The 26237-nt window shown below is 42.7% G+C and overlaps 1 protein-coding gene across 1 annotated transcript in view; it reads left to right on the top strand.

Annotated features, from left to right (window-relative positions):
• The first annotated feature begins 2976 nt into the window (after positions 1 to 2976).
• Positions 2977 to 26237, top strand: part of tprg1 (tumor protein p63 regulated 1) — a 44239-nt gene continuing 20978 nt past the window's right edge. The window contains exons 1-4 of the mRNA XM_075484836.1: positions 2977 to 3062; positions 3241 to 3474; positions 5447 to 5538; positions 14249 to 14425. Coding sequence (XP_075340951.1) covers positions 3259 to 3474; positions 5447 to 5538; positions 14249 to 14425 — 485 coding nt within the window. The 5' untranslated portion in view covers positions 2977 to 3062; positions 3241 to 3258. The remainder of the gene's footprint in view (positions 3063 to 3240; positions 3475 to 5446; positions 5539 to 14248; positions 14426 to 26237) is intronic.

The following is a 26237-nucleotide window of genomic DNA, read 5'->3' as shown; positions in this document are numbered from 1 at the left end:
CGAGTGCTGTTAATTCCGTGTCACCTGTAGTTCGTAATGTCACCGAAATAAAGAAGCAATGGTTTGATATGAAAATGGCTTAAAAAAAAAAAGAGGGCCCACCATGGCCAGGCGCTCGATGACTGCAAATAAAGCCGTGCAATCAGTTGTTGCCTCATCATGATGGCACTTGGATGGAGCAGTCCATGAGGGGGTCTTCTGGCACCACACCTTCTGGTCTGCCTGGGCTGGTTCAGGTAGTAGGAGACCCTCATTCATGGCAATAAGCACAGGTGCTTTGACGCGTAGATGGGTGCAGTCTATTGCTCCGATTATGTTTGGCAGTCCAGCCAAGGCATGAAAGTCCCTCTTAATTTGTACTTGTTCGACAGCGGTGTATGGGAATTTGATGTACTATGGGTGATAAACTGATGAGAGTTTTGATGACCAAGGGGAGCGCACGACTCACAGAGGACTGGGACACACCCGATCTGTCTCCAATCTCCCTCTGAAAGGTTCCTGTGGCCAAAAATCCAAGGGTGGTGAGGACCTGGACGTTGGGTTGGGTTTGATCGGCGTGTTTCTCTCTGGAGTTGTGACTCTAGCAAGCTGTATATTTGCAGCAGCACAGTCCTTGGTAATGTAAATCGCGATGACAGCCATTCGTCTGTCTCCACAAGGATATCTACACGGTCTCGGAACACACGCTCTCTACAAAGAGCCTGACGCGCTAAGGCATCCAAAAGTTGCAAGTCAGCCGCTGGTTACACTTCCCATTGACCTTGTTATATACAGAGTCAGATTAACCTTCAATTAGTGCATAATTTAAGTCAATCAGAATAATGTCAGCATCATTATGGGGTATAATGTATATATTTATGTTTGCTTCAAAGTAATTAAATATACAATCCATTAGTAAAGCAAATTTGATTTGAACAACAGCGGCCTATTTTACGAAACTCCTACACTCGTAAATTCTGTTCGAACCTGAAAGAAAACTTAAAATACGAAAAAATTGGTGAATGCGCAAATTCTTTTAAATCGCTCGTAAGCACGACTTAAGAACAAATCTGTTCGTACAAACGGTTGTTGCATGAGGCCCAATGTTCTAGTTTTGTTGAATAATTACATACTGTTGTCTTACATACTGTATTTCCATTTATGTCTGCACATGAATGGCAGATGAAAAAGGATGGAGAATGATATTTCCATACTTGTTCCTTATGAGTCCTTAGGCTATTTCCGACTGGAGTGAGTAATTGTAATCCACGCTGGTGAAGAGGTCTTATAAAAGGTGAGTGTGGCCTAGTGGCCTGATTATGTTGGTGGTGCTGATGGTTGGTGGACTGAGGTGGACACAGAAAAAAATGGTTACTAAAACTGAGATTCAGGATCAACAGACTGGAGTTTCTTGGCCTAACCTTTTATCCCACTTGTGAGAACAGTGATCTGGCGAAGAGTGCTGAACAGGTTTGGGAATTGCCTTGATGAATAGATGGCTTGTTGCTGTGCCGGAAAAACCTGCCGGGGGAGATCCGAATCACGCCTACACTTACACTCTCACCCGCACACACACAGACAATGAGATAGACAGACACACTCACACAAAAGGGAGGGAGAAAAATTACACAATGCAGAAGACAAAGACCTGGAACCAGTGACTCATTATTGAATTAGCTTTTCAATTTCTATCCAAAGAATTACTAATTACCACTTACTTAATAAACTGGTACATAAACCAGAGTTTGAAAGATAGGGCATGCTTTCCGTTCAAAGTGAAACCAAAAGTATTCCAAAAAATTGGTTTTGCTGGGACGAGGCTGCTGCTTATGGGGGAGTCCCGTTGCCATGGTGGCTGTGTTCAAATTTTCATTATGCAACTTTGCATTCAATTTAAGGTGCTTCGGTTAAACACATGCTTCACCGTGTGGTCAAATACACGGTTGAATGATGATAATTTCGATCTCTTGATTTCAATAAAGCTTTTAAATTGGAAAAATCATTTCAAAGCGTTGTGTTGACATATTAATGCTGGTTATGTCATCAAGTCATTATTACACAATGTGATTTAAACTCAAATTTCTGTCACAATTGTTTTGAAACAAATTTCAAAATGTAGTAACTTGAGACTCCTGAATTAGTTTTTTCCAATGAAAAGTCTAAGCCTTTTGGCGTTGCTCTTTCTACACCCAATCCTGACACCCTCAGAATCAAGACCTAATCTAGAATGTTGTTACGTGTATATTCCATAAACTTTTCTGTCTTTCTTTAAAATTTCTCTTCCAGCTTTTATGAAGTTTGTTGTTCGCATCATTTCTTAATACAATGAAGTTGGTCAGTGAAGACACTTACAATGATTTCTTTGTCTGTTGAATAAAGGTTCAAATAAATCAACCAATTACATATGAGTTTATCACTGCGTGTTAGAAAATGTAACAACTTCCCCAGAAATTAAGTTTGTACCAACAAAACCAAAACAGCTAGTTTTTAGTTCACACACAATAGTCCATAAACATGATTATATATAAAGATGTTGGAAAATATTTGAGCTGTGCTGTTTGACTCAGATTAAAAGAAATAGTTTAACTGGACTACATTTTACAAACTTCAGCTTTCCTAAATGTCAAAGGACTACAATCTTCAGCTTAATGGATTTCACTGATTATTTGTCCAACACACACTGTCTGCTCCCTGCCTCATCCTGTTTTTTTTCTTTTCAATGATTGTGCAGTCAACAGTAAATGACCTACCCCAAACTTCAGTAAATCACAATGTGTAATTCTTCAGAAAAGCAACAGGACCAGGCACAAAAATCAAAGTACTGAAAGATGTTTCCACACATTTCCTGTGTGTGTGTGTGTGTGTGTGTGTAAGTAAATCTGGCTCATGGTTCTATATTTGATAGAAACTCTGAGGGAACACATGCTGTTGCCTTTTCATTAAGTTTAAGATGGTGGTATCAGATTTGACACGCCCTCTTAAACAAATGCAGGACACGGAACAAGGAAGTTGTGCACCTGTTGCTGCTGGCGTCCTTATACCCAGCTTTTAACATCTACCACGGCCTCGGTCATCAGTGAAAGGTCTATATTTTCACTTTCTATATCTTGACTATAGTTTCAATTCATGTTAAATCTGTTAACTGTCACTGGAAGGAAACATTCACTTGCTGACAAAAGCCTCTCAGCCTGGAAGAAGCTACCAACCACCCGCATTGTTCCATAACAAGCTATACTCTTGTGTTTTCATCTTCTGTCAAAGTTCTTTTGAAGCCCCAACATGGCAGACGAGGAGGAAAGAGCTCCCGCTGAGGACCAGCAGGGTCAGCTCAGCTCCCCTTCCGGCGGACCGGCGGACTCTGAGCCAACCGAACACCGCGCAGAGGAAGCGGGGGAGCAGCAGTCAGACTGCGGGGAAAACGGCTCCCAGCGCGGCTCCCTCACTCAGGATTCCTGCCTGGAGCAGTTTAAAATCAGAAAGTTCTTCGTGTTGCGGGTAAAGACCAGTAATGTTACAGAATAACTTATTATACTGCCACTTTAATGTTGTTTACTGAAGCGCTGTGGCCAACAGGATTTTATAATGTGGATTAGAATGTTGACTTGCTGTTATTTGAAGAACATTTTGGACTGTAACTTTAGTTGTATCTCTGAAATTATATCTCGAATGGGTTTTCTTGGTTTACCCAATTTTTTTAGCCACATTTGGCTGTATGTGGTATTATTTGGGCCAAAATCATGGACTAATTTCAGTTTATTTGCCTCCTTTATTGTTATACAGGTGATTTAAAGAGCTACAGTGGCGGAGGTAATTTAAACATAGAACTTCACATATCAATACAGTGGCCAAGCTCAGATCATAACTCTCATTAGAGTAGCACAAACACTGATGTCTCATTCATAATTTGCCTGTGTGGAACATAGATATAGGGTATAACATCACTTATTTTTCTTCCTGTAACACATTGTGTTTATGTAACCCTTGACTGATCAAATTAGATCAGGAGCTGTTCCTAATATTAAACTTAGCTGATAAGTCAGAATAGTTGATGAAAGTCATGAGAAGTCTGTATTTAAAGAACACAAAATGACTAAAGAATATGTGCTGCTCTGCTCAGTTTTAGTTATTTGTTTATTTATCCCTGATTTTAGCTGGTTTTCTTGCTAGATTTGTTCTTTTCTGTTGATGAATGAAATCTAATTGAATTCCTTTAATTGAATTTAATTTAGCATTTTTTTTATTTGTTTTATCTGTTATTTTTAACACATTCTGTAAATTACTAAATTAATCAGCTTTTCAGCTCCTTTGTACTTTGTTTTAAATGGTTTTATTGTCTGCTTGTTTTTTAAATTTAGATGGCAATCCTTTAGTGCTTATGGGCTTGGAGGTAGGTTGGAGCTGCGATAGGGTAGGGTTTAGTTTTTAAGGTGTTGTTTTTAATGGTTCTCCTTGTTTCTACTGTTTTTTTTCACTCTCTGTAAAGAAACGTGTGCTACATTCACTTTGTAGCCTTCTGAAGGATTCCACCATTGGGTGTGTGGGTTAGCCAGAGGGTTGGGTAGGGGCCTTGGTCAACCCTGGGAACCCTTGGCTGAAGAGTTGTTTTTTTTGTTTGTTTGTTTTTCCAACAGTTGTTGTCTTTGTGATCTCAGGAAGACTCTAAATAAGTATCCAAAAATGTGAACAGTAAATTTACGAGTCCTCCAACTAAAATGGTCATATAGGGGTTGACCAACGTCCTGTTTATAATATGACAACACTTTACTGAAACACTTTTGTCACTTCCTAGTTGAGCAATATTACTTGATTAGGGTTTCAAAATGATCATGGATAGGTCTGTAACACATTTATTAACAACACGACTGTCACCTCCATGGGTGCCAATATGCTGGTTGCCTTGGTTACATGTAAGCACAACGTGTTACAACAAAACCTCTCACTTTCTGGTTGATTTTAGAAAATAGCATCACTTGGTTAGAGTTGCTAAGCAAAACGTTTTGGTTGTAATTGGAAAAATTGGCTAAGGAACATTTGTTGCCCAACACAGTGGTCTGTGGGAGGAATATATGCCATGTTGCCAGGCCAGGTCAGCACAGTTCTCCAAGTTGACATTGAAATAATGAAACATATTGCAAGAATAGAGTAGCATCTGCAAAAAAAGCTCATAGCTGACAGTGAATGCATAGCACGCAGAACTATGTACCAAAGTGAGTACAAATGCCTCAGTTACTCAGATGTTGACGTATTCGGCTTTCTTTATTTAGAGATCCCTCTGTGTCATGCTTTTGTTTAGTGTGATTTATTTATTTTTTTTTATTCTTTTTTCTTTTTTTACGAGAAGCTGACATTTTACCAGTCCCAGCTGCATGTCTGCCTCCAAGATTACGCTGTAAGCTTTCTTTGCACATGCTGTGATTGTCACAATGGAAAATTAGAGAGTGACACTCTTGCATTTTTGTCTCCTCAGCCTGGCAGTCTTGATCAGGCCATCAAAGATGTCGAAGCTCTGGTGAAAAGGGAGGTGGATGGCAGCGTTTGCAGCATCTGGCTGATGGCAGAGTGAGTTCATGAGACCATGTTCTGTTATATATGTCAACGTGAAGTTGAGAGGAGACTTGTTACATGAATTACCAGCGTATGTGCATATGAGGATTTGGTTACCTTGTATAAGCTACATCTACATCACAAATGATGACTGTATATGTACAAGAATATTGTTTTAAACATCTAATAATATTCATACAAATCATTCACAGGGAGGTTTAAAATGGTTATTAAATGTGGTCTTTACATACAACAGTAAAGCATTTCATTCAAACATGTCATCCCAACCCTGGCAGTACAGATGATATATTTTGCCACAAACACGTATGTATATATAAGCAAATACGTACTTATTTCTATTGATGTGACTGTGCGGGGTTATGTCCCACTGAGTGACAACAAGACAGCTGTCTCAATGATTCTAAACTATTTGACTGAATCGAAAACTCTCTATAATGGGGAAGAACTGTTGTGCACTCAATTGTACAGACAGATTGAGAAATAAGTTGGCGTTTTTTTGTTATAAACATACAAAAAGTAAAGAGCAGAGAGCCAAATGGATTGCTGCAATTCATCAAGCGCACTGGAATTCAGGCCGAGAAACAAAGATATGTTGTGAACTCTTAGATAGATAGTGAAATACATTATTGTCAGCCTGTTGTTTGGCTATTTTGCATCCCCCTTTTAAGATTTGTGCATCTGCAGTGTTTTGCATTTGATGTAAATAATGTGTTTCGGAGCGCTGCTTTTGGTCTGCAGTGCAGATGAGGGTTAGAAGTCCGGTGGACATGATAACTTTACTGTAACATTACGCATTTGTGCAGAAAGTGACTTAATAGATCAGATTAACCCATTTAGGCCGGGAAAGCATTGCCGTATTTCTACCTTTAAAGCCGGGGGCGCTGTTGCGTTATTCTACCATTAAGGCCGGGAAAGCGTACACGTCTTTTTCAGACGGTAGCGATTGTGAGGAGTTTCTTAGCTTGGATGATGCTGATGAATGTGCTGACCCAATTGATCGAGATTTATGGCTAGCACATGTGTTTGAAGATGACGATAACGACGAGGATGATTTTGAAGGGTTTGAATGTGAGTGGAAGACTGACAATTACCACCGTGATCGACGGAGAGATTTCAACCGCACACCAGGGGTGAAAGTCGATTTACCTGCAGATGCCACACCGTTGCAGGCATTTAATCATATTTTTACTGAGGAGCTTTGGGCGCATTTCGTTTCTGAGACGAATAGATACAGTGACCAGGTACTTCAGACTCCAGCTCGAGCAAAGATAGCAAGGTGGTCATATGTAACTGTGCCGGAGATGAAAACGTTTATTAGAATGTGTATGGGCATGGGACTCCTTGTGCTGCCAGTACGAAGAGATTACTGGCGATTAAAATAATTTAAATATAAAATTAAATTTTATTTTATTTTATTACTGTTTTCTAATTGAAAATAGCGCTGTTCCTGCACTTTACTTTTTATTTTATTTCATTACTGTTTTTTTTATTGAAAATAGTGCTGTTCCTGCACTTTACTTTTTACATTTTCTATTTTCATGAAGGTGTATGTAAATAAACTCAATTTCCAAAGAAAGCCACAGGTGTAAGCTCTCAAATACTTTTTGAATTTTGTTTCTATCTGCTACAGAGGCTGAGAAATCTATCATTTAGTAGGCGTTGACACAATTGCTGAATTTCCAGAAAAACTTCAGGTTTTAGGGGGTCTTTCTGAAATCGCCCATAGGTTTTACAGGTATTCTTTTCTAGGCGTTTTAGGCCTAAATGGGTTAAGTTTATTACCGTTGTTTTTTTTTTATGGGCGTGGATTAAACCACACTCCTAATCTTCTTCACCAGGTCTGCAAATCAAATGTTTTCCCAAAGTTATAAAGGTGGTAAGTGGGGAAAAAAGCTTCTCAGAAACCACGATAAAACAGCAAAAAGCGCCCCCTGAACATTTTAACTGTGTCACAAGTCATTACTCTGCTCACATATAACATGAGCTGCGTACAAAAGAGGTACGTATGACTATCAGGAGACCCGATTTCTGGTCAGATGTGAATGTCTTTGGTCCACAAATTCTTTGATATGTCACAAAGATCCTTTTCAAGGCCAAAAAAACTTTAATTTAAGATTACATTCCCTTGTTGTACTCCAATTCCGATGACTATCAACTGCAGTAACGTTGAATGTTTTTGCCACTTATGGGGGCTTCTTTATGTTGTCTAGATGGAACAGTGACGTGGGTGCAGACCCTCTTTTCTATGGCATCTCAATGCATTGCTATACGCTGAGTTATTTTAAAGTGAAATATGACAGTGTTCCTAAAAAATTCCATTACTCCACAACTAGTTGATTTTATCTTTTGTAGATTAAAAAATAGCACGACTACGTACTGCAACCAGGACATGTTAGCAGGTGATGTGTAACTCTTTCACATGTAGAGATTTCAGTGACGGCAATTCAAGAATTGCCGAATTGCTGTCACTTTCTACACGGGATCACAGCTGATGTGGAATCTCACACTGCAGACCTGGCTGACACACTTCCCTGGATGTGTCCAAATGACAATGGAATATCTCCCAAACCGGATGGTCTGACTGATATCTCCCACTGAACAGTGTTGGTGCCAAATCAAAGTCATCAACCCCAGCCAGGATCTGGTCTCATGTTGTCCGTCGCAGAGGTAATCCCAGCACAAAACCTAAACCTCCATCACTCACTCCGCCACCTGAAGTTCCATTGCATAATAGATACAATCTGTTGACTCAAAATAGAGTGTGTGATGATGAATGTAACCCAAACATGAATGAAAACAAGAGAAATGGCCCCAAAATTCAGCCAAGGGCTGACCAGATCATCAGGAGAAGCCCAAATCCCACAACCAAGGTGAGGACTACAGAACCGATCAACACCTCCACACAAAAAGCAATAAACACCATTCTAATCGGGGACTCTATAACACAGCATGTCAGAATGGCAAAGACGGAAAATATAACTTTTTCTGACACATCAGTCAGGGAAGTGATAGATATTTTGCCAACCATTCTGTCTACTCATCCAGATGGCACGGGGATCATTGTCCACACAGGGTCTTTTGATATTTTGAGAAGGAAGACAGGCTCTAAGATCCTGAAGAAAGACTTTTCTCTGCTGTTGGAGAGACTGTGTCACTATGGAGCACACCGTGTCTCCATTTCAGGCCCCATTCCTACTGTGGGTAAAGGAATTGAACTTTTCAGCAGACTTCTTGGCCTAAACACATGGTTGTCAAATGCATGCATCGCCCATGGGGTTAAGTTCATTGATAACTTTAATATCTTTTGGAACTGTAAGGAGCGTTTCAGACCTGATGGCGTGCATCCGAATCGAACTGGATGCAGATTACTTGGTGCACACTTACGTCATGCTGTTGGGACGGCAAACCCAAACATGACTGTACAGATTAGAGTGAAGGACACAGCAGCGAGGCAAACAACCCCCAGCCCTCCCCCCTCACCAGACCCTTTACTCCACATCACCCAAGGTCTCCAAAGGATGTCTCTATCCCAGCAAGGACTCCAGCGACCACCATCAACCAAGAAACGCAGGGCACCCCCTCCTCCTCTTACATCATCTGTCCTGGCAGAGCAGGGCACAAGGGGATGTGCAGGATGTTCAAGGAGCAGCAGAACATCCAGAGTTCAGAACAAAGATTGCACAGTTCAAAACAAAGATACCATGCCATGATGCGTTCAGGGTCCCTGCTATAGAAGTCCCACTACTGACAGCTGTTCTGAGAACAAGCTGGGACCCAATAGGATTCCTGTATTAGTTAGTAAAAGAAGGAATCGAAAACTATCAACTTGCTGGGTGAATCTATCTAATCTGTTAACGGTACCACGTACAACTAAGAATACAACAGAGACCAGTGTAAACTCCACAAAGCTAGCCTGCCTTAATATTAGATCTCTGTCCAATAAGTCACTGTTGGTTAATGACTTCATAATTTCACACAATTTAGATTTTCTTTTTCTGACAGAAACATGGTTAACAGAGAGCACAAGTGCTACTGTTCTTAATGAAGCAGCCCCCCCAAACTTTAGTTTTATGGAAAAATGCCAAAATGGGAGGAAAGGTGGGGGAGAAGCTGCCTTATTTAAAGATACATTCCAGTGTAAAGAGATCTCATTTGGTGAATTCACTTCTTTTGAATATCTTAGTTTTATTTTAAAGAGTGTTCCTAAAATCCTGTTCATTTACAGATCTCCAGGATACTGTGCAAGTTTTATTGATGAATTTTCTGAAATATTGTCTGTTATTTCAACTGATTTTAACCATTTTATCTTGACCTGGGATTTTAACATTCACATAGATAACATGATGGATGGTAATGCCAAAGAATTTTCTTCTGTGCTGGACATGTTTGGTTTGTGGCAACATGTAACAGAACCTACCCACCTTCGAGGTCACATTCTGGACCTGGTCATTTCTAAAGGTATTGATATTTCTTCTGGTGTGGTTATTGATTTGGCCTTATCTGACCATTTTTGTATTTTATTTGATTTATTTATCATTCAGAATGTTCAAACAACCAGCTTCTCAGTTAAGAAGAGGTACATCAATGAGAACACAAGTGCTCAGTTTAGGGAGGCCATAGCTATGTTACCAACAATGAGCGCAGAGTCTGTTGAAGGACTGCTGGATCATTTCAACTTAAAAATTTTGAATGTAATGGAAGCTGTTGCACCGATAAGAATCAAGAGCACCTTGATCAAACAGAAAACCCCATGGAGAAACACCACTACGGTCAAAAACCTGAAAAGAGAATGCAGGAAAGCTGAACGTAAATGGAGGGAAACAAAGCTTCAGATTCACTATGAGCTGTACAAAGAAAGCCTGCGTAGTTATAACAATGAGCTGTGCAAGGCCAGACAGCTGCATTTATCTGAAATGATTAATAAGAATGTCAACAATTCTCAAACTCTGTTTGCTATGGTTGAAAAACTCACAAATCCTCCTAAACAGTCAAACCCAGACCTCCTCTCCACTGAGAAATGCAACGAATTTGCCAACTTTTTTAGCCAAAAAATCAAAACGATTAGGCAAAACATTCACGCAACACAGACAAACAAGAAAACTAATCTGTGTCTAAAACCTAGAAAAAAACTCTGACGTTATGTCACAATTTAATATTGTTGATTTAAAAATCCTAGAGGAAACAGTTCGGCATCTGAAATCAACCACTTGCACTCTGGACATAATACCATCCGACTTTTTAAAAATTGAGTCCCCCAGGGGTCAATTCTTGGACCTCTTCTGTTTAACTTTTATATGCTCCCTTTGCGTCAGATATTGCAGAACTTTAACATCAACTATCACAGTTATGCAGACAATACACAACTTTATGTGTCTCTGTCACCAGACGACTGCAGCCCAGCAGACGTACTGTGTCAGTGTCTGGAGGAAGTAAACACCTGGATGAGAGAGAATTTTCTACAATTAAATGAAGAAAAAACTGAGATCATTCTGTTTGGTAGCAAAGAGAAGAGGGTCAGCGTTGGTAAATATCTTGAGACTCGGGACCTTACAATCACTGACCAAGTTTGTAACCTTGGAGTGTTGATAGACTCAGATCTGACTTCCAGCAGTCACCTCAAAGCTGTCACCAAGGCAGTTTTTTACCATCTCAGAAACATCAACAGAATTAAAGGTTTTCTCTCCCAAAAAGACCACGAGAAACTCATCCATGCATTCATCTCCAGTAGACTCGATTACTGTAATGGTCTTTTAACTGGACTTCCCAAAAAAGAGCATTAAACATCTTCAGGTTCTTCATCCACTGCTGCTAGAGTTTTAACCCGGACTAAGAGATCTGAACACATCACACCAGTTTTAAAGTCTTTACACTGGCTTCCAGTCAGTCACAGAATAGATTTTAAAAGCCTACTGATGGTTTACAAATCCCAGAACGGTTTAGGCCAAAAATACATCTGTGATATGTTCAGAGAATATAAACCCAGCAGAGCTCTTAGATCCAAGATCTAAATCAGGTCAGCTGGTCCAGTCCAGAGTCCAGACTAAACATGGAGAAGCAGCATTTAGCTGTTATGCTGCAAACAAGTGGAACAAACTGTCGATGGAGATTAAACTTTCACCAAATGTAGACATTTTTAAATCCAGGTTAAAAACATTTCTTTTCTCATGTGTCTATGCATGAAATCTGGACGGTATCTTTTAACTTATCTAGACTGTTGCTTGTTTTTAAATTAATTTAAATTATTTTATTTGTTTTTCTTTATATTATTTTATGTATTTTAATGCTTCTTCCACTCCCTGCTGCAATGCTTTTATTTTATGTAAAGCACTTTGAATTGTTTATACATGAAATGTGCTATACAAATTGATTTGATTTGATAAGAAAGAAAGGGCAAGTACTTTTTGTTCTTAGTATGATTGCTATTGTAACATTTTCCTCTACGATACCAAAACCGTGGGAGATGATGGATTTAATGTCATGCTCAATGATTACGACAGAAAAACTGACTATATTCTGTCAAATAATTGTGGTACACAGGCCACTCTGCAGATTCTTTGTTAGAATACACAATATTTTATAACAAAGAATCTGCAGAGTGACCTACAAAAAGGTATTTCCCATCAGTTCTCAGTGTCTTTTTCCTAAGTAGCGCCTCATTGTTGTGTCAGGCCCAAGTGGCAGCAAGCGTGTTGGTCCACCCACACACTGATCCTGGATTTCTGCAACACCTCTGTATTGTCATGCTCCTGCCCGGTCAAGGTTAACTCATTTCATTAGTCAAGTCAATGCTCTTCACCCACACCTTTCACATGATGCCTTAGCTGTTCAGTGAACTTTCCTTTTTTTTGGCCTATGGTTGCCAGCTGCAATCAAGAGTGTTTCACTCAGTGTCGGCCACGTGCACCCAACTCTGTGGCCCGTATGCAAGAGAACCACTCTGAGAGAATCCACGTCACCATGAATCAAATGTGTGTGTACAGCTGTAAGGAATTAAGGTTGAGTGTGCAAGAGATAAATGATGATTTTAAGTGATTTCAGTTATTACAGCAGAAATTTTTGGTTATATTATATTTTAAGGATAGATGATAAAGCAGGTTTTGCTTTGTTGCTCTCAAATGTGTTTCTGTTCAATTGACTTTACTTCATTTCTTTTTTTACTTTTAGAAATAAAAATTTCAGGAATTTCAAAGGCTTGCATGCATATTGTACGACCTTTGCCAAAGGCACTTTTGGAAATTGGGAAACTTGTACATTACATAATTGAGCAGCTTTGCAATACATATTTGTGTGTGTGTGTGTGTGTGTGTGTGTGTGTGTGTGTGTGTGTGTGTGTGTGTGTGTGTGTGAACCTAAAATAACCTCTTATACAATTTTAACATCTGATCTGAACCTTACAGAAGGACCCAAATGCACGGAATAAAAATCTCTCTTGGGGCATTAATTCCCAGCGTGCTGTTAGTCCTGTCACAATCACTACTTTTGTTTTCAACTATATAAATAATTGCAGTAATTGTGGTCGATATCTTATTAGAGTACCACTGAGATATTAATTTAGGAGCATAATAATTCAGGTAGACCCTTTGAAAGAGCAATGAACTTTATTCCATAGTTTTTATATAAAAACTGGAATTGGATTGTTAAAGAAAAGAAACAAATAAGATAGAACAACAAAACTAGATGTAAAGTATAGTCTGGGCTGTATTAGAAAATGCACAGGAGCTTTGAAGTTCATGGTTTTGCCTTTTTTCCATCAACACTGTTCTTAAACACAGTTAACACACAACTCCTTTGCATTAATGAACTCCTCATATTTGTCTTAACCTGTTCCATACTGTAGACGGTGGAATATTCAAAGTATTTGAAATTTTTGGGGTGGTCAGTGGCATAGTGGGTTAAGCAGACGCCCCATGTACAGAGACTACAGTCCTCACTGCAGCTGGCCCCGGTTCGAGTCCCGCATCGGAAGGCCCTTTGCTGCATGTCTTTCCCCCTCTCTCTGCCCCCTGCTTCCTGTCTCTCTTGAACTGTCCTGTCCATTTAAGGCATATAAGTCCAAAAAAAATAAATTAAAATTAAAATTAAAAAAAAGTATTTGAAATTTTGGATTGAGGAGCATTATTCTGAAACTGTTCCACAGTTTTTTGCAGATCGTTGAACCTCTGCCCATCTTTACACCTGAGAGGCTCTGCTTCTTTAAGGTGCTCTTTTTCTTTATTCCCAATCATGTTACTGACCTGTTGTGAATTAACCTGTTTAGGAGTCTCTCTGGGGTTCCTGCTCGAAAATTAGATGCCCAAAATGAATTTAATTATCTGTAATTACAAACTCTGTGTAAACCATTTTGGCATCAAAATAATGCTTTTTTGGTTTGTTTTTGTTAGTGATTTATTCTATTTATATCATTTGTTCTATCTATGACTGTTTTATTATATTTTTTATCATTATTAATGGAAATGACTCTTGATTAATGACAGTAAAACTCAAGCTGCATGGACTCCACCTGTCTGTTCAAACCTAATAATCCCTCTTATACCAGCAAGATTTGACAAAGTTGCAAAGAGCCTCTTGTGATCATTGATATTTACACTTTTTTAGTTTTCAAGTTCCTCATAAATGTTTAAAGCGACCTGTCGTTGGTGGAGGGGATTTTTGTGTTGATGTTGACAAAAGGATTACTATCTCACTCACTGTGTGGTTGTCTCAGGGTAGATCACTGGAACAATGAAAAGGAGCGTCTCGTCCTCATCACAGACAACTCTCTCCTGGTCTTCAAGTATGACTTCATCATGTTGAAATGTGAGCAATTCCAGAGGATCCAGCTGAACTTTGTGGACCGCCTGTCTCAGGGCACCTTCACTTTCCCAAGGCGCTCCCTGCTTCAGTAAGTCCTCCATCTCTCCCAACATTAAACCTGCCGTTTACTCCCCACTTCAACATACAGTACATGCGTGGTCGTGTGCGAGTCAACCAGACATAATCTCTGATAGATGCGCAAAACTCTGGCTTTCATTGTTATTCATTGGCTCAATTACGTTGAAATGATTTAACTTTTGCAGAGGATTTCAGAAAGGGGCCGGACATTGTGCCAGAAAGTTTAAATCCATAAATAGACGGACCAAACACACTTATGTAGGTACGAGGCATTTCTATTCCCTCATGAAACCTGCAGCTTTAGACTGTAAGAAGTCAGACGATTTTGATTTGTGGTTGAGTCACAACCAGGAAACTTTGATACAGAGACAACTTAATTGCCCTTTTTCTGGTTTAGTTGGTAATGAAAACAAATGTGAAACTCAGCTTAGAGGATTACAAATATTAGCCGAAATTATCTGCACTGTGCACTAGTTTGTTTCACAAAAGCTAAATTCCCTTTGAGAGAAATTCTTTGTGCATGGCACATTTTGCTGCAATATTTGGTCACATTTTTGGCCTGGATATTTCAGTTTCTTGCCTTATTTTCATCTTGTACCGTAAAACACAGTGTCAAATTTAAAGAAACGTTCAAGTGTGTAATGAAAAATGCAAGATATATGTTGCGTATCGTGCAGGGAGCAAACAGGGATGGGAGAGCTGAAACAGGCGTGGAAAAGAAATCAAGGAGGGCATTGCTGTCACTTGGAGCTGTCATTTAACTGATTAGTGGCAAAATTAATGTAGTCCTTTCATCTGAACCTTTTAAAAACGGCTCAGGGGATACCAAACCAACTAAAACTAATTTGATGAATAAAACGTAATGCGCTGTGAAGAGCTTATAGATTGCAGCCTTTATTGGAGGTTTTATCTCTGCACATTGCATTAAATTATACATAAAACGCCCGGGAAAGCCACCCGGGAGTCCAGCAGTAAAGAGACGGTTTCAAATAAGGAAAGATTTGAGCCTCAAACATTTTCTCTTCTGTCTTCATCTTCAGCTCCCTTTCTTTACCAAATTCCTCTCTGTCTCTCCCTCAGGAAGCGTCTTCTTTTTTGTCGAGGTCGTTTTGTCTTATTTTCGGCAGAACTGATCTACACGAAAATTCATGTATATATGGAAGTGAGTCCTCCCCACTGTTCCAACACTGCACAAAACTTTGTTTCCCCATCCCAAAATCAGTATGAGAAAAAAACTAAAGGTCGTCTGAGGAGATAAGCTGATATGTAAACCATACTTTTATTTAATTCTGTCCTGACCATTTTACACGAGTCGTAAAGCTCAACATTCTGCTGTATGCATTAAAGAGGAAATACTCTCAAAAACTTCCATTTCTGTGAAATATTTTGGTGAAACATGCACCACCTTCAGTGTCACCAGGAGACATTTTATCTGAGAGCCCAAAGGGGATATTTTATGGACAATAAATCGGCAATAAATATGACATTTTCTAGTTTTTAAGTGAATGAGGCAAAACTAACCATACGTGAGACCCTTTTTTTCCCCATTATTGTGGTCTGTGTGTGCACAAACTATGTGTTTTTGCGCTCTGTAAGATTTATAAACTAATATTAGTGCTTAGTGGAACATAAGCCTATTTTTTCCTGTCTTGTGTGCAATGAAAACATGAGGTTTCTATTACGAGACTGAGAGCAGGTGTTTGACACCACTGATACTTAGATGGGAATGTTGACGCCACTCACGTGTCTGTCCTCCAAATTATGCTGTAATGATAATATTAAAATGAATACTGTTATGCATTAATTGGAAGTCCCCATGTATGATTTTCACATTTCCTCTTGTATCCAGCATTAACAAATACATGACTCGACTATGGATGGCCGGTCACAGTGTCCTCCAACTGCACAAAACTAAGTCAAAATATTGTAGATTTGAGTCACTATTTTGTACTGTTCGAATCCCGGCTGGGGCCTTTCTGTGTGGAGTTTGCATGTTCTCCCCGTGTATGCGTTGGTTCTCTCTGGGTACTCCGGCTTCCTCCCACTGACCAAAAACATGCACGTCAGGATAATTGGTGACTCTAAATTGTCCCTAGGAGTGAGTGTGAGCATGCATGGTTGTGTGTCTCGTTTGTCTCTGTGTGGCCCTGTGATGGACTGGCAACCTGTCGTGTACCCTGCCTCTCGCCCAATTCCACTGGGAATAGACTCCAGTCCCCCTTGCGACCCTAAATTGGATGAAGCGGGTATAGAAAATGGATGGATGGGTGGACTTTTATTGGCATTCAGTTGTTGCTTATTATTTTTTATGCAAACATGGTTTTTAAGTACTAACAGTCCAGCTAACAACAAATGAACTCTTTCCCCATATACTGACTGTGCTTTTTCCATGTAGACTATTCATTTCTGCTGGCATTCAGTCCTTATGCAAAGCAAGGCTAACCGTCTCTAGCTAGTTCCGTATATCATGTTGTACACCCATCCCCTTTAATAACAATTAGAATAATTTTTTTCCGTTGATTTTGATTTAATCTACTACTACTTCTTTATTTATAAAACACTTTAAAGCAACAGTAGCTGCGACAAAGTGCTGTATAGACGGAAATCAATAAATCTGCCCTAGTCAGTGTTAGTAATCTAAAGCTTGTGAGTTATGATTGCAACCAAATCTACCTGCTCTTTTTCAGAGAACCTACTGGACCACCTATAATGTAAATATCTTCTGCTGCCAAATCCTTGTCTTTTGAAATTAATCTCAGTTTTTCCATCAGCTTTTTTTTCTTTCTGAAAATGGAAAATGTTTTAAAAGTTTTGTTACATCCTTTAAGCTTTTCTAACAAGCGCTCTGGCTTACTTCTAACTTTACCTTTTCCTGCAACTGGAAATACAGTAACGAACATAACTGACAAGTTAAAAAAAAATAATAATAATTATCTCCCCCTCCACTTGGGCTTGCTGTCCTCGAGTTGCAGCTGCAGCTCTAAATCAAAATCAAATCAAATTTATTTGTATAGCACATTTCATGTACAAAACAATTCAAAGTGCTTCACATAAAATAAATGCATTGCAGTAGGGAGCGTAAGAAGCATTAAAAATACATAAAAGAATATAAAGAGAAACAAATAAAATAATTTAAATGAATTTAAAAACAAGATCGTGCAGATTTCATGCATAGAGACATGAGAAAAGAAGTGTTTTTAACCTGGATTTAAAAATGTCTACATTTGGTGAAAGTTTAATCTCCACTGGCAGTTTGTTCCACTTGTATGCAGCATAACAGCTAAATGCTGCTTCTCCGTGTTTAGTCTGGACTCTGGACTGGACCAGCTGACCTGAGTCCTTGGATCTAAGAGCTCTGCTAGGTTTATATTCTCTGAACATATCACAGATGTATTTTTGGCCTAAACCGTTCTGGGATTTGTAAACCATCAGCAGGCTTTTAAAATCTATTCTGTGACTGACTGGAAGCCAGAGTAAAGCTAGCGTAGCATTCAGCAGTTTTTCCTGTTCAGCTGGCTCTAGCTCTATAATGCAGGCTCCACAGTTAATACTGACTGAAAAGATAAGAAGTAGAGAAGTTTGGACAGTGCTGCAGTTCAGGTTTGTTATGAGTTAAAAGTGATAGTGGTGTGTAAATTCAGAGAGGTCTGGCCCCTGTATGGGATTGCTGACCTATTATAATTTGTTGTGGAAAAGCTGTTAACAGATTATTGTCAGACAGGAGCTTTAGATGCTGAAGAAAAAATATTTTCTGTCTTTTTCTTTAGAAAATATAGTGAATCTTAGGATTGTTTTTTGTCAGATTTCTAAGTGGTTTTGTAGAATTTTAATCCACTCCTCCCCCAAAAAACAGCTTAATTTCTGAGATGTCACCTTGCCTCCGGTCCTTACACAAAGTTTTTATTCTACTTTATTATTATTCATTATTTTATAATGTCAGGACATTGACTTGGTTATTATAAAACATTAACTTTGCTCCTCTTTAACAAGCTTTTGACAGAACTCTTTTGAGCTTTAGCTAATGGACTGATGTGCTGGCTCCATTAGAACACAATTCAGGACTCATTTTTGCATTGCGCCAGTGAGGAGCAAAGACTTACATTCACAACCGATAAACAAGTTATTGTGACTTGGCTTCTTCTTTTCAGTCCTATAATGTTTCTGTCCTGTTTTGCATGTATTGCCATGTTTTATTTGTCATTGATTCTCTGTCATGCCATTTTGTTGTTGCAATTTAGAAAAAAAAAACATGCTGGTCCAGATACAGTAGAATAGGCCCAAACCATGATACTACCGCCACCATGTTTCATACTAGGGTAAAGTTCTTATGCTAGATTGTAGTGTTTTCCTTTCTTTAAACATAACAGGGTTTTTTAACAGTCAGTAAATTGTTGGAAAAACTTTTAGTAAACTGCATACATCACAAAGGTCTTTTTGGAGAGGAGTTGCTTTTTTTTTTCCAGCTGCGCAGTGTGCACCAGTGCACCCTAGGACCTTTTGAACCTTGCGAGTTATTACACGCCTTAGACTTAAAGTATATAATCAGTCTGACTGGAGTGTTCGAGTCCAACTTAATAGATCGCTGTTCAAAAGCTATTTTGAGTTCACTTAGAAAACTCATACAGACTCATGGATCTTTTTTTATTCCTGTACCTCTGATGTGAACAGTGGAGGCAGCTGCAGTCAGGTCTACCTGCTGACAGTTGTCATCTGACCACTTGATGTCAGTGTGCACCCTTGGTAGGGAAGGTTTGTGACAGGAGCCTCATCACATCATCACAACCTTCATCTGTTTGTCGTCACTGGTGATGATATGATCTCACTGTCCAACTGTTTCAGAGCCTCTTTACTGTTTGAGCTGAAACGGTTCATCTTTAGGGCTTAAGTAGAAAACATATTGAAACCATGCTTTGGTCACATTAAGACAGTTAATTCAGCTGATTGTAAATGTCTCATGACACTTTTAAAGCTGTTGCTTATACATGTAGAAGTTGTTGCATTTAGATGTAGAACTTCATTGTTTCCAGCTTATTATCCAGTGACTTCTGTCAATGTTTGATTGTACATCAGGCTTCAGGATTTGGGGACTAACAAAAACCTACATCTTAATCAGTTGTTTTCTGTTGTTGTCAGAGATACCAGAGTTAAACTTGCTAAACTGAGACGTTTCTGAGAGATCTTTCTGATCGATGTGTCTTTCTCTTAGCAAATAATACTGTTCTTGCGCTGGGGGCTGTAGACCCACACCAGCTCACCAGGCAGAAAATGCCTCCCCTGCTTTTTGCTTTTTGTCTCAGACCAGCACTCAGCTGTTGCTTCCGAGCAAAAGTATGCGCTGACTCAAGGCGGTCCTGAAGTTTCCGTACGTACTCAGGACCTGGGGGTGTGTCTTCAGAATCTGGCGTCCGACCAACTGCCACCATGGCTGGGGTGCGCAGCTCTCTCCCCAACATGAGAAGAGCAGGTGTGCAAGATGTGGTCTCTTGCACTGCAGACCAACACACCATTATCACCAGGGGCAAATGATCATCCCTGTCTTTCTGGTGCTTCGACGTGAGGATAGCCAGCTGCTGACCCAAGGTGCGGTGGAATCTTTCCACCAACCCATCACTCAGTGGTCGCAAGGGGGTGGTGCGAGTCTTTTGTGCACCTAAACGCTCACACATTGAAGCAAAACACCCGGGACTCAAAATTTCTGCCCTGATTGGAGTGTATGGCACACCAAAATGGCTGAAAAGGCCCCCCAACAGCGTGTCCACAACTGTTTCTGCCTCTTGGTCAGGCAGCGGGTATGCCTCTGGCCACCGAGTGAAGTAGTCGATGGCTGAGAGAACATAGCGGTTACCTTTGGAAGAACGCGGCAAAGTTCACAATGTCCACTGCCACTCTTTCCATCGGGTCACCCACTGAAAACTGCTGGAGGGGAGCGTGTGACCGGCCAGAGGTATCCTTGCAGGCCACGCAGGGGTCACACTGACGGCAGAAGTCCTCTACGTCCCTCCTACACCGCCTCCAGTAAAAGCACTGGCGGAGGCGGCGGAGGGTTTTAGCAATCCCAAAATGCCTGGACCCCGCCGCTCGATGCATGGCCCTAAGCACGTCTACACGCAGGCTTCTGGGGACCACAACTTGCCACCTATCCTCACCAATTGCAGGCTTCTTCCAGGCCCGCTGTAGGACGCTCTGCTCCAGCCGCAGAGCATCAAATTTGGACCACAGTCCCTTGGTTGTGGCGGAGAATGCTGCCACTTCTTCCCACGTCGGCCGCTGCCGTGCCACAACCCACTGTAGAACAGGCTGCAGGTCTACATCCTGCTCCTGTTGCTGCTTCCACTCTGCCATGTCTACAGCCTGCAGCGCCCGACACATCAGCTCTCCCACGGACTGCTCCATGGCCCCGGTTTCCTCCTGCAGGAGCTCCCTCTCTCTCGCCTCTCTCTTCTCACAAAACTGCCACCCGTCTGCTGCACATGGCCCGCATGAGAGGGCATCCGCATTAGAGTGACGCACCCCAGCCCTATGAAGCCCTCCACCTTGAAGTTAAAGGCCTGGAGCTCCTCTAGCCACCTGGCCACCTGCCCTTTGAATGTCATGAGCCACTGCAGGGCAGAGTGGTCAGTCCTCACTGTGAACTCCAACCCACACAGGTAGTATTTGAAGTGCCTGATCGACAATATCACTGCGTCACACAATAACGCTTCTCATGCTTGTTGAATGCCCGGCTGAAATAAGCGACCACACGCTCAGTAGCAGCCCTAAGGACCCCAGGGCAGCCTCAAAGGAATTGCCATGCACCAGGATGTCATCCAGGTAAACCACACACTGCTGACGAGGCACCCCAGCCAGCACACTGTCCATCAGCCTGGTAAAGGTGGCAGGAGCGTTACAAAGTCCAAAGCCATAAGCCATAAGTCAGTGCAGAACGCCGTTTTAGGTCTGGCCTCGGGGGCGAGGGACATCTGGTAATACCCGCCACGGAGGTTCAAGGATGAGAACCAGGAGGACCCTGAGACCAGATCCAGTGACTCTTTAATGCGAAGCAGGGGGTATGAGTCCTTCTTTGTTACACCATTCACTGGCCTGTAGTCGGAGCAGAACCGCCAACCAGCCACCTTCTTAGGAACCATGACCACGGCTGCTGCCCATAGACTATCTGAAGGCTCAATGAGGTGTACCTGCAGAATCGCATCCACAGCTTCGTCACATGCCTGCTGACGAGCCAATGGGAGGCGATGTGGACGGCACTTGATAGGCTGTGCCTCACCTGTGTCGATCTCGTGCTGCACTAGATGAGTCCTCCACACCTCCCCATCACTCATGGCAAAACAGTCTCGGAACTCCAGCAGCAGCTGCCACAACTGTTCCTGCTGCTGTGGATCAAGGCTACTACAGTTTTTACTCTCACTGCAGCCACCATTCCCTCTTTTCCTACCTGAGCCCCTGAGGGCTCCTGTCTGGGGTGGCGTGACACAGGTGGCGGACACAGCAGAGGAAAGCACGGGGAGAGGGTTGACAACAACAGTCTCTGCTGCCATAGTTGCTAGCCTGCCTGGGTGCCCATCTTGACTTAGCTTGGGGAACAAGGTGACAACTGGCCCCTCATAAAAGCTCACAGTCCCTCTTAACAGGTCTAACTGACATCCTGTAGAAAATCTATACCTATAATAGACGGGTCCTGTACCGCAGCTATCCATGCTGTGTGACGTATCGATGCGCCCCCCCCCAGTCATAGACAACACGGCCCTGCCAGCCATAGGAGCCAGCTCACCTGTGACCGTGCGCAGGCGTACCAAAGTGGGCTCGAGCGAGGTCCCCTCTGGAACCACATCAGGTCTCACCACAGTCACTGTCGACCCTATATCCACTAGTGCTGCACAGGGCACCCTATCAACTGTAACAGGAACGTAAAAGGAGTCTCCAGCACCGGCACGTCCCCCCGCGACGATTATCCCCCCCATCTGAGTTGTCGTCTGCTTCTGGGAAAAGCGGTGCCATGCTTCCCGGGCTGTGATGAAGGGCACCTCCAGGTGGTAGCGAGAGGGGTAGCTGCAGTGGTACAGATGGGGCTGAAAGCTGGTTCCGCATATGCGGGCCCCGAGCCGTTTCCCGGCAACCTACCTGAGCTGGGGCACTCTCTGACCAAATGTCCCGGCTGGCCACACCCCCAGCAGACCCTGGGTCCCGGGCGAAGTCTGCGTGTCGTCTGTAATGACACAGCTCTCAACATTTCAGTCACTTCACTCACCCAGGCCGGCTTCTCCTCCACCAGGTGGCTCCCTACTGCAGCTCTCACAGCAGATGGGCTCTTATCTTGACAGGCCCCACCATTGCCAGCCATACCCCACACATTCTCTCTCTCCACCGCCATCTCCAACGCTGACTGAAGGGTCTGCGGGTGTAGCAGTTGCACCTGAACACGCAGCTCTACGGGTGCGAGGGCTCCGAACTGATCCCGTGCTCGCTCACTTGCTTTGTACACTCGGGGGCATGTGAGCATACTCCCGCCGCGTCAGGCTCTCCACGTCGTTGGCTAAAATCCGTAGCGGCTCCCCGGGTTTTCTGACGCGGTTACTCAATTCATTACGCAGGAGCTCTGGTTGTAAACACTGTCCAAAACGTCTCTTTAGAGCCCCCACCAAAGCCCCATAATCACGCCTGTCATTAGGGCTCAGCAGCAGAAGACAGGACAACGCATCATCAGTGAGGCTCAGAGCCAGCTGCAGGGCTTTCTTTTCTACAGACCACCCCTCAGCCTGGGCCAACAGCTCAAACTGGGCCAGGAAAGCTTCCCAGTCTGACCTACCAGCATACCTGAGTGTCTTCCCCGACGAGACAACCAGCGGAGTCTGAGCGCAGTTGTGTCCGCTTACATCAGTAGCCTGCCGACCGCCTCCGGTGCGGGAAGAAGTGGCGCGGACCGCCGTTGTGGGGGTCAGCCCGGCCGCGTTAGCCACTTCCTCCGTGGCCTCTCTTACATGGTCTCTCGCCTCCTGTGTAACCTCGTGAAGTCACTGACCGCATCCGCCGACCATCTGTAGGCGCCGTCTTTCCCCTCGTCTCCGCTCACCTCGTCTTTCACCCGCACTTTCCGCTTCACATCTATGCTCTGCCACTAGTTCCGGCTAACAGGCTAATATGAGAGCAATGTACAACCAGTCCGACAGAACGCCGTCTACTGTCCGAAATCACTTCTGACACCAGTGTAATGACTTTGCGGAGGCTTCTGAGACAAGCCGTTGCCAAACTGCTTTTTTGTTAAACTGTACACCACACAACTTGCAGTACAGTAATTGCTGGACAAGGAACTGCTCTGCAACCAATCTGCAGGAGAGCACCAAACCTGCACACAGACTGGCCCACGCCCACTCTGCTCCACCAACCACCAGCCCACACCTGAGTGACCTGACCTGCGGTCCAGTGATTGACAGGAAGAGGAGACAAGCCAACTGTGTGCTTTTCACTTTATTCTGTTACAATACCATACTCCTTCTGCTGAGACCTTTTGTGGCATCTGTGTGTGGATGTAACCCACACAAAACCTTATGCCAGTCCTGATTATTTATTTTTTTACTGTGCACGGTGTGTTCATGAAGAAAAACCCCAATATATTCAGCACCTGTGGGGAAAGATGTGTTTTAAAGGCCTTCTTTCCAAACTGTCTAGACAATCTAATTACCAAGTACATCACATTTTTTTCTTTATTTTTGTCTGAAAGAGTTGGGTGTGGAAGTTTAAGATGTTGTTTTTTTTTCTTTGATACTAACCAACACTTCAGGGACATTGTCTTATTTAGCCCCCCCACTCTGCCTACTTACATCGGTTTTATACTAGAATTTATTCCTTGCTTGGTCAGCTGTTATGCTGACACACGTGAGTATTAATTATTGTGTTACAGATGACAAGTCTGTCAAAACTGCAGTTTCCATAAGCTGTCAAAGCTTGGTTCTGGTGCAATCGTGCTCTCATCTAGCTGTCGTTGCAACCACACCTTTACACAAAGCATTCAAACAGCAGAGGGCAGTGAGTCAGTGCAATGTAAATACAATACTTTAGATAGCATTAGCATAGTGAACAGTAGGAAAGTTGTGAAACATTATAAATGTGCCTGTGTGTTAAAACTGATTTACTGTTTTATCATGACTCTCCTGCACAAAAAGTGATGGGTTAACTTAAGGCCAAGGGTAACCGGGCCATCTGGACCTTCAATTGATTAAGCAGTTACTCAGAATCAGAATCAGAATCGCTTTTTATTGCCAGGTATGTGGACACACACGAGGAATTTGACTCCGGTTACACCTCACTCTCTTTAGTGCAACAATTACAAAAAAATAGACAAAAAAATAGACATAGAACAAGATTAAATCAGAAGTGCAAATTGGTGCATGGTGCAAGGATGAAACACTGAAGTCCGGTTTTAGCTGTTTAACACAGAGACAGCCTGAGGGAAGAAACTGTTCCTGTGTCTTGTTGTTTTGGCGTACAGAGTTCTGTAGCGCCTTGCAGAAGGGAGGAGTTTAAACAGTTTGTGTCCAGGGTGTGATGGGTCTGCAGAGATGTAACCTGCCCGTTTCCTGACTCTGGACAGGTACAGATCCTGGATGGAGGGCAGGCTGACACCAATAATCTTCTTTGCAGACCTTATTGTCCGTTGCAGTCTGTTTTTTTCCTGTTTGGTGGTTGATCCGAACCAAACGGTGATGGATGAACAGAGAACAGACTGAACAATGGCGGTGTAAAACTGGATCAGCAGCTCCTTAGGTAGGTTGAGCTTCCTGAGCTGCCGCAGGAAGTACAACCTCTGCTGTGCCTTTTTGATGGTAGTGACTGTGTTGGTCTCCCACTTCAGGTCCTGAGAGATTGTGGGGCCCAGAAACCTGAAGGATTCCACAGCAGACACTGCGTTGTTGGTGATGGTGATGGGTGGCAGAGTGGGGGGGGCTTCTCCTAAAGTCCACTGTCATCTCCACTGTTTTTAGCGTGTTCAGCTCCAGATTGTTCTGACCACACCAGCAGACCAGCCGTTCAACCTCCCATCTGTATGCAGACTCATCACCGTCCCGGATGAGGCCGATGACTGTTGTGTCATCTGCAAACTTCAGGAGTTTAACAGACGGGTCTCTTGAGGTGCAGTCGTTGGTGTAAAGGGAGAAGAGCAGTGGGGAGAGTACACACCCTTGGGGGGCACCTGTGCTGATGGTCCGGGTGCTGGATGTGATGCTCCTCAGCCTCACCTGCTGCTTCCTGTCAGTCAGGAAGTTTGTAATCCACTGACAGGTGGAGGAGGGTACAGTGAGCTGGGTGAGTTTGTTGCGGAGGATGGCTGGGACGATGGTGTTGAACGCCGAACTGAAGTCGACAAACAGGATCCTGGCGTACGTCCCTGCAGAGTCGAGGTGTTGCAGGATGTAGTGCAGTCCCATGTTAACGGCATCATCCGCTGACCTGTTCGCTCGGTAGGCGAACTGCAGGGGGTCCAGCAGGGGGTCTGTAATGTCCTTCAGGTACCCCAACACCAGTCTCTCGAAGGACTTCATGACTACAGATGTGAGGGCAACAGGCCTGTAGTCGTTCAGTCCTGTGATGGTGGGTTTCTTGGGGACCGGGATTATTGTGGAGAGTTTGAAGCATGAGGGGACTTCGCACAGCTCCAGGGATCTGTTGAAGATCCGGGTGAAGATGGGGGCCAGTTGGTCAGCGCAGACCTTCAGGCAGGAAGGTGACACACCTGCCTGAAGGTCTGCGCTGATCTTTTGTCTGTGAAAGACTGACAGAACATCCTCTTCACAGATCGTGAGTGCTGGTGGGGGGTCAGAGGGGAGAGG

This window comes from Odontesthes bonariensis, chromosome 15 (genome assembly GCF_027942865.1).
Source record: "Odontesthes bonariensis isolate fOdoBon6 chromosome 15, fOdoBon6.hap1, whole genome shotgun sequence".
Lineage (NCBI taxonomy): Eukaryota > Metazoa > Chordata > Actinopteri > Atheriniformes > Atherinopsidae > Odontesthes > Odontesthes bonariensis.
This window is presented reverse-complemented; position numbering and strand designations above follow the sequence as displayed.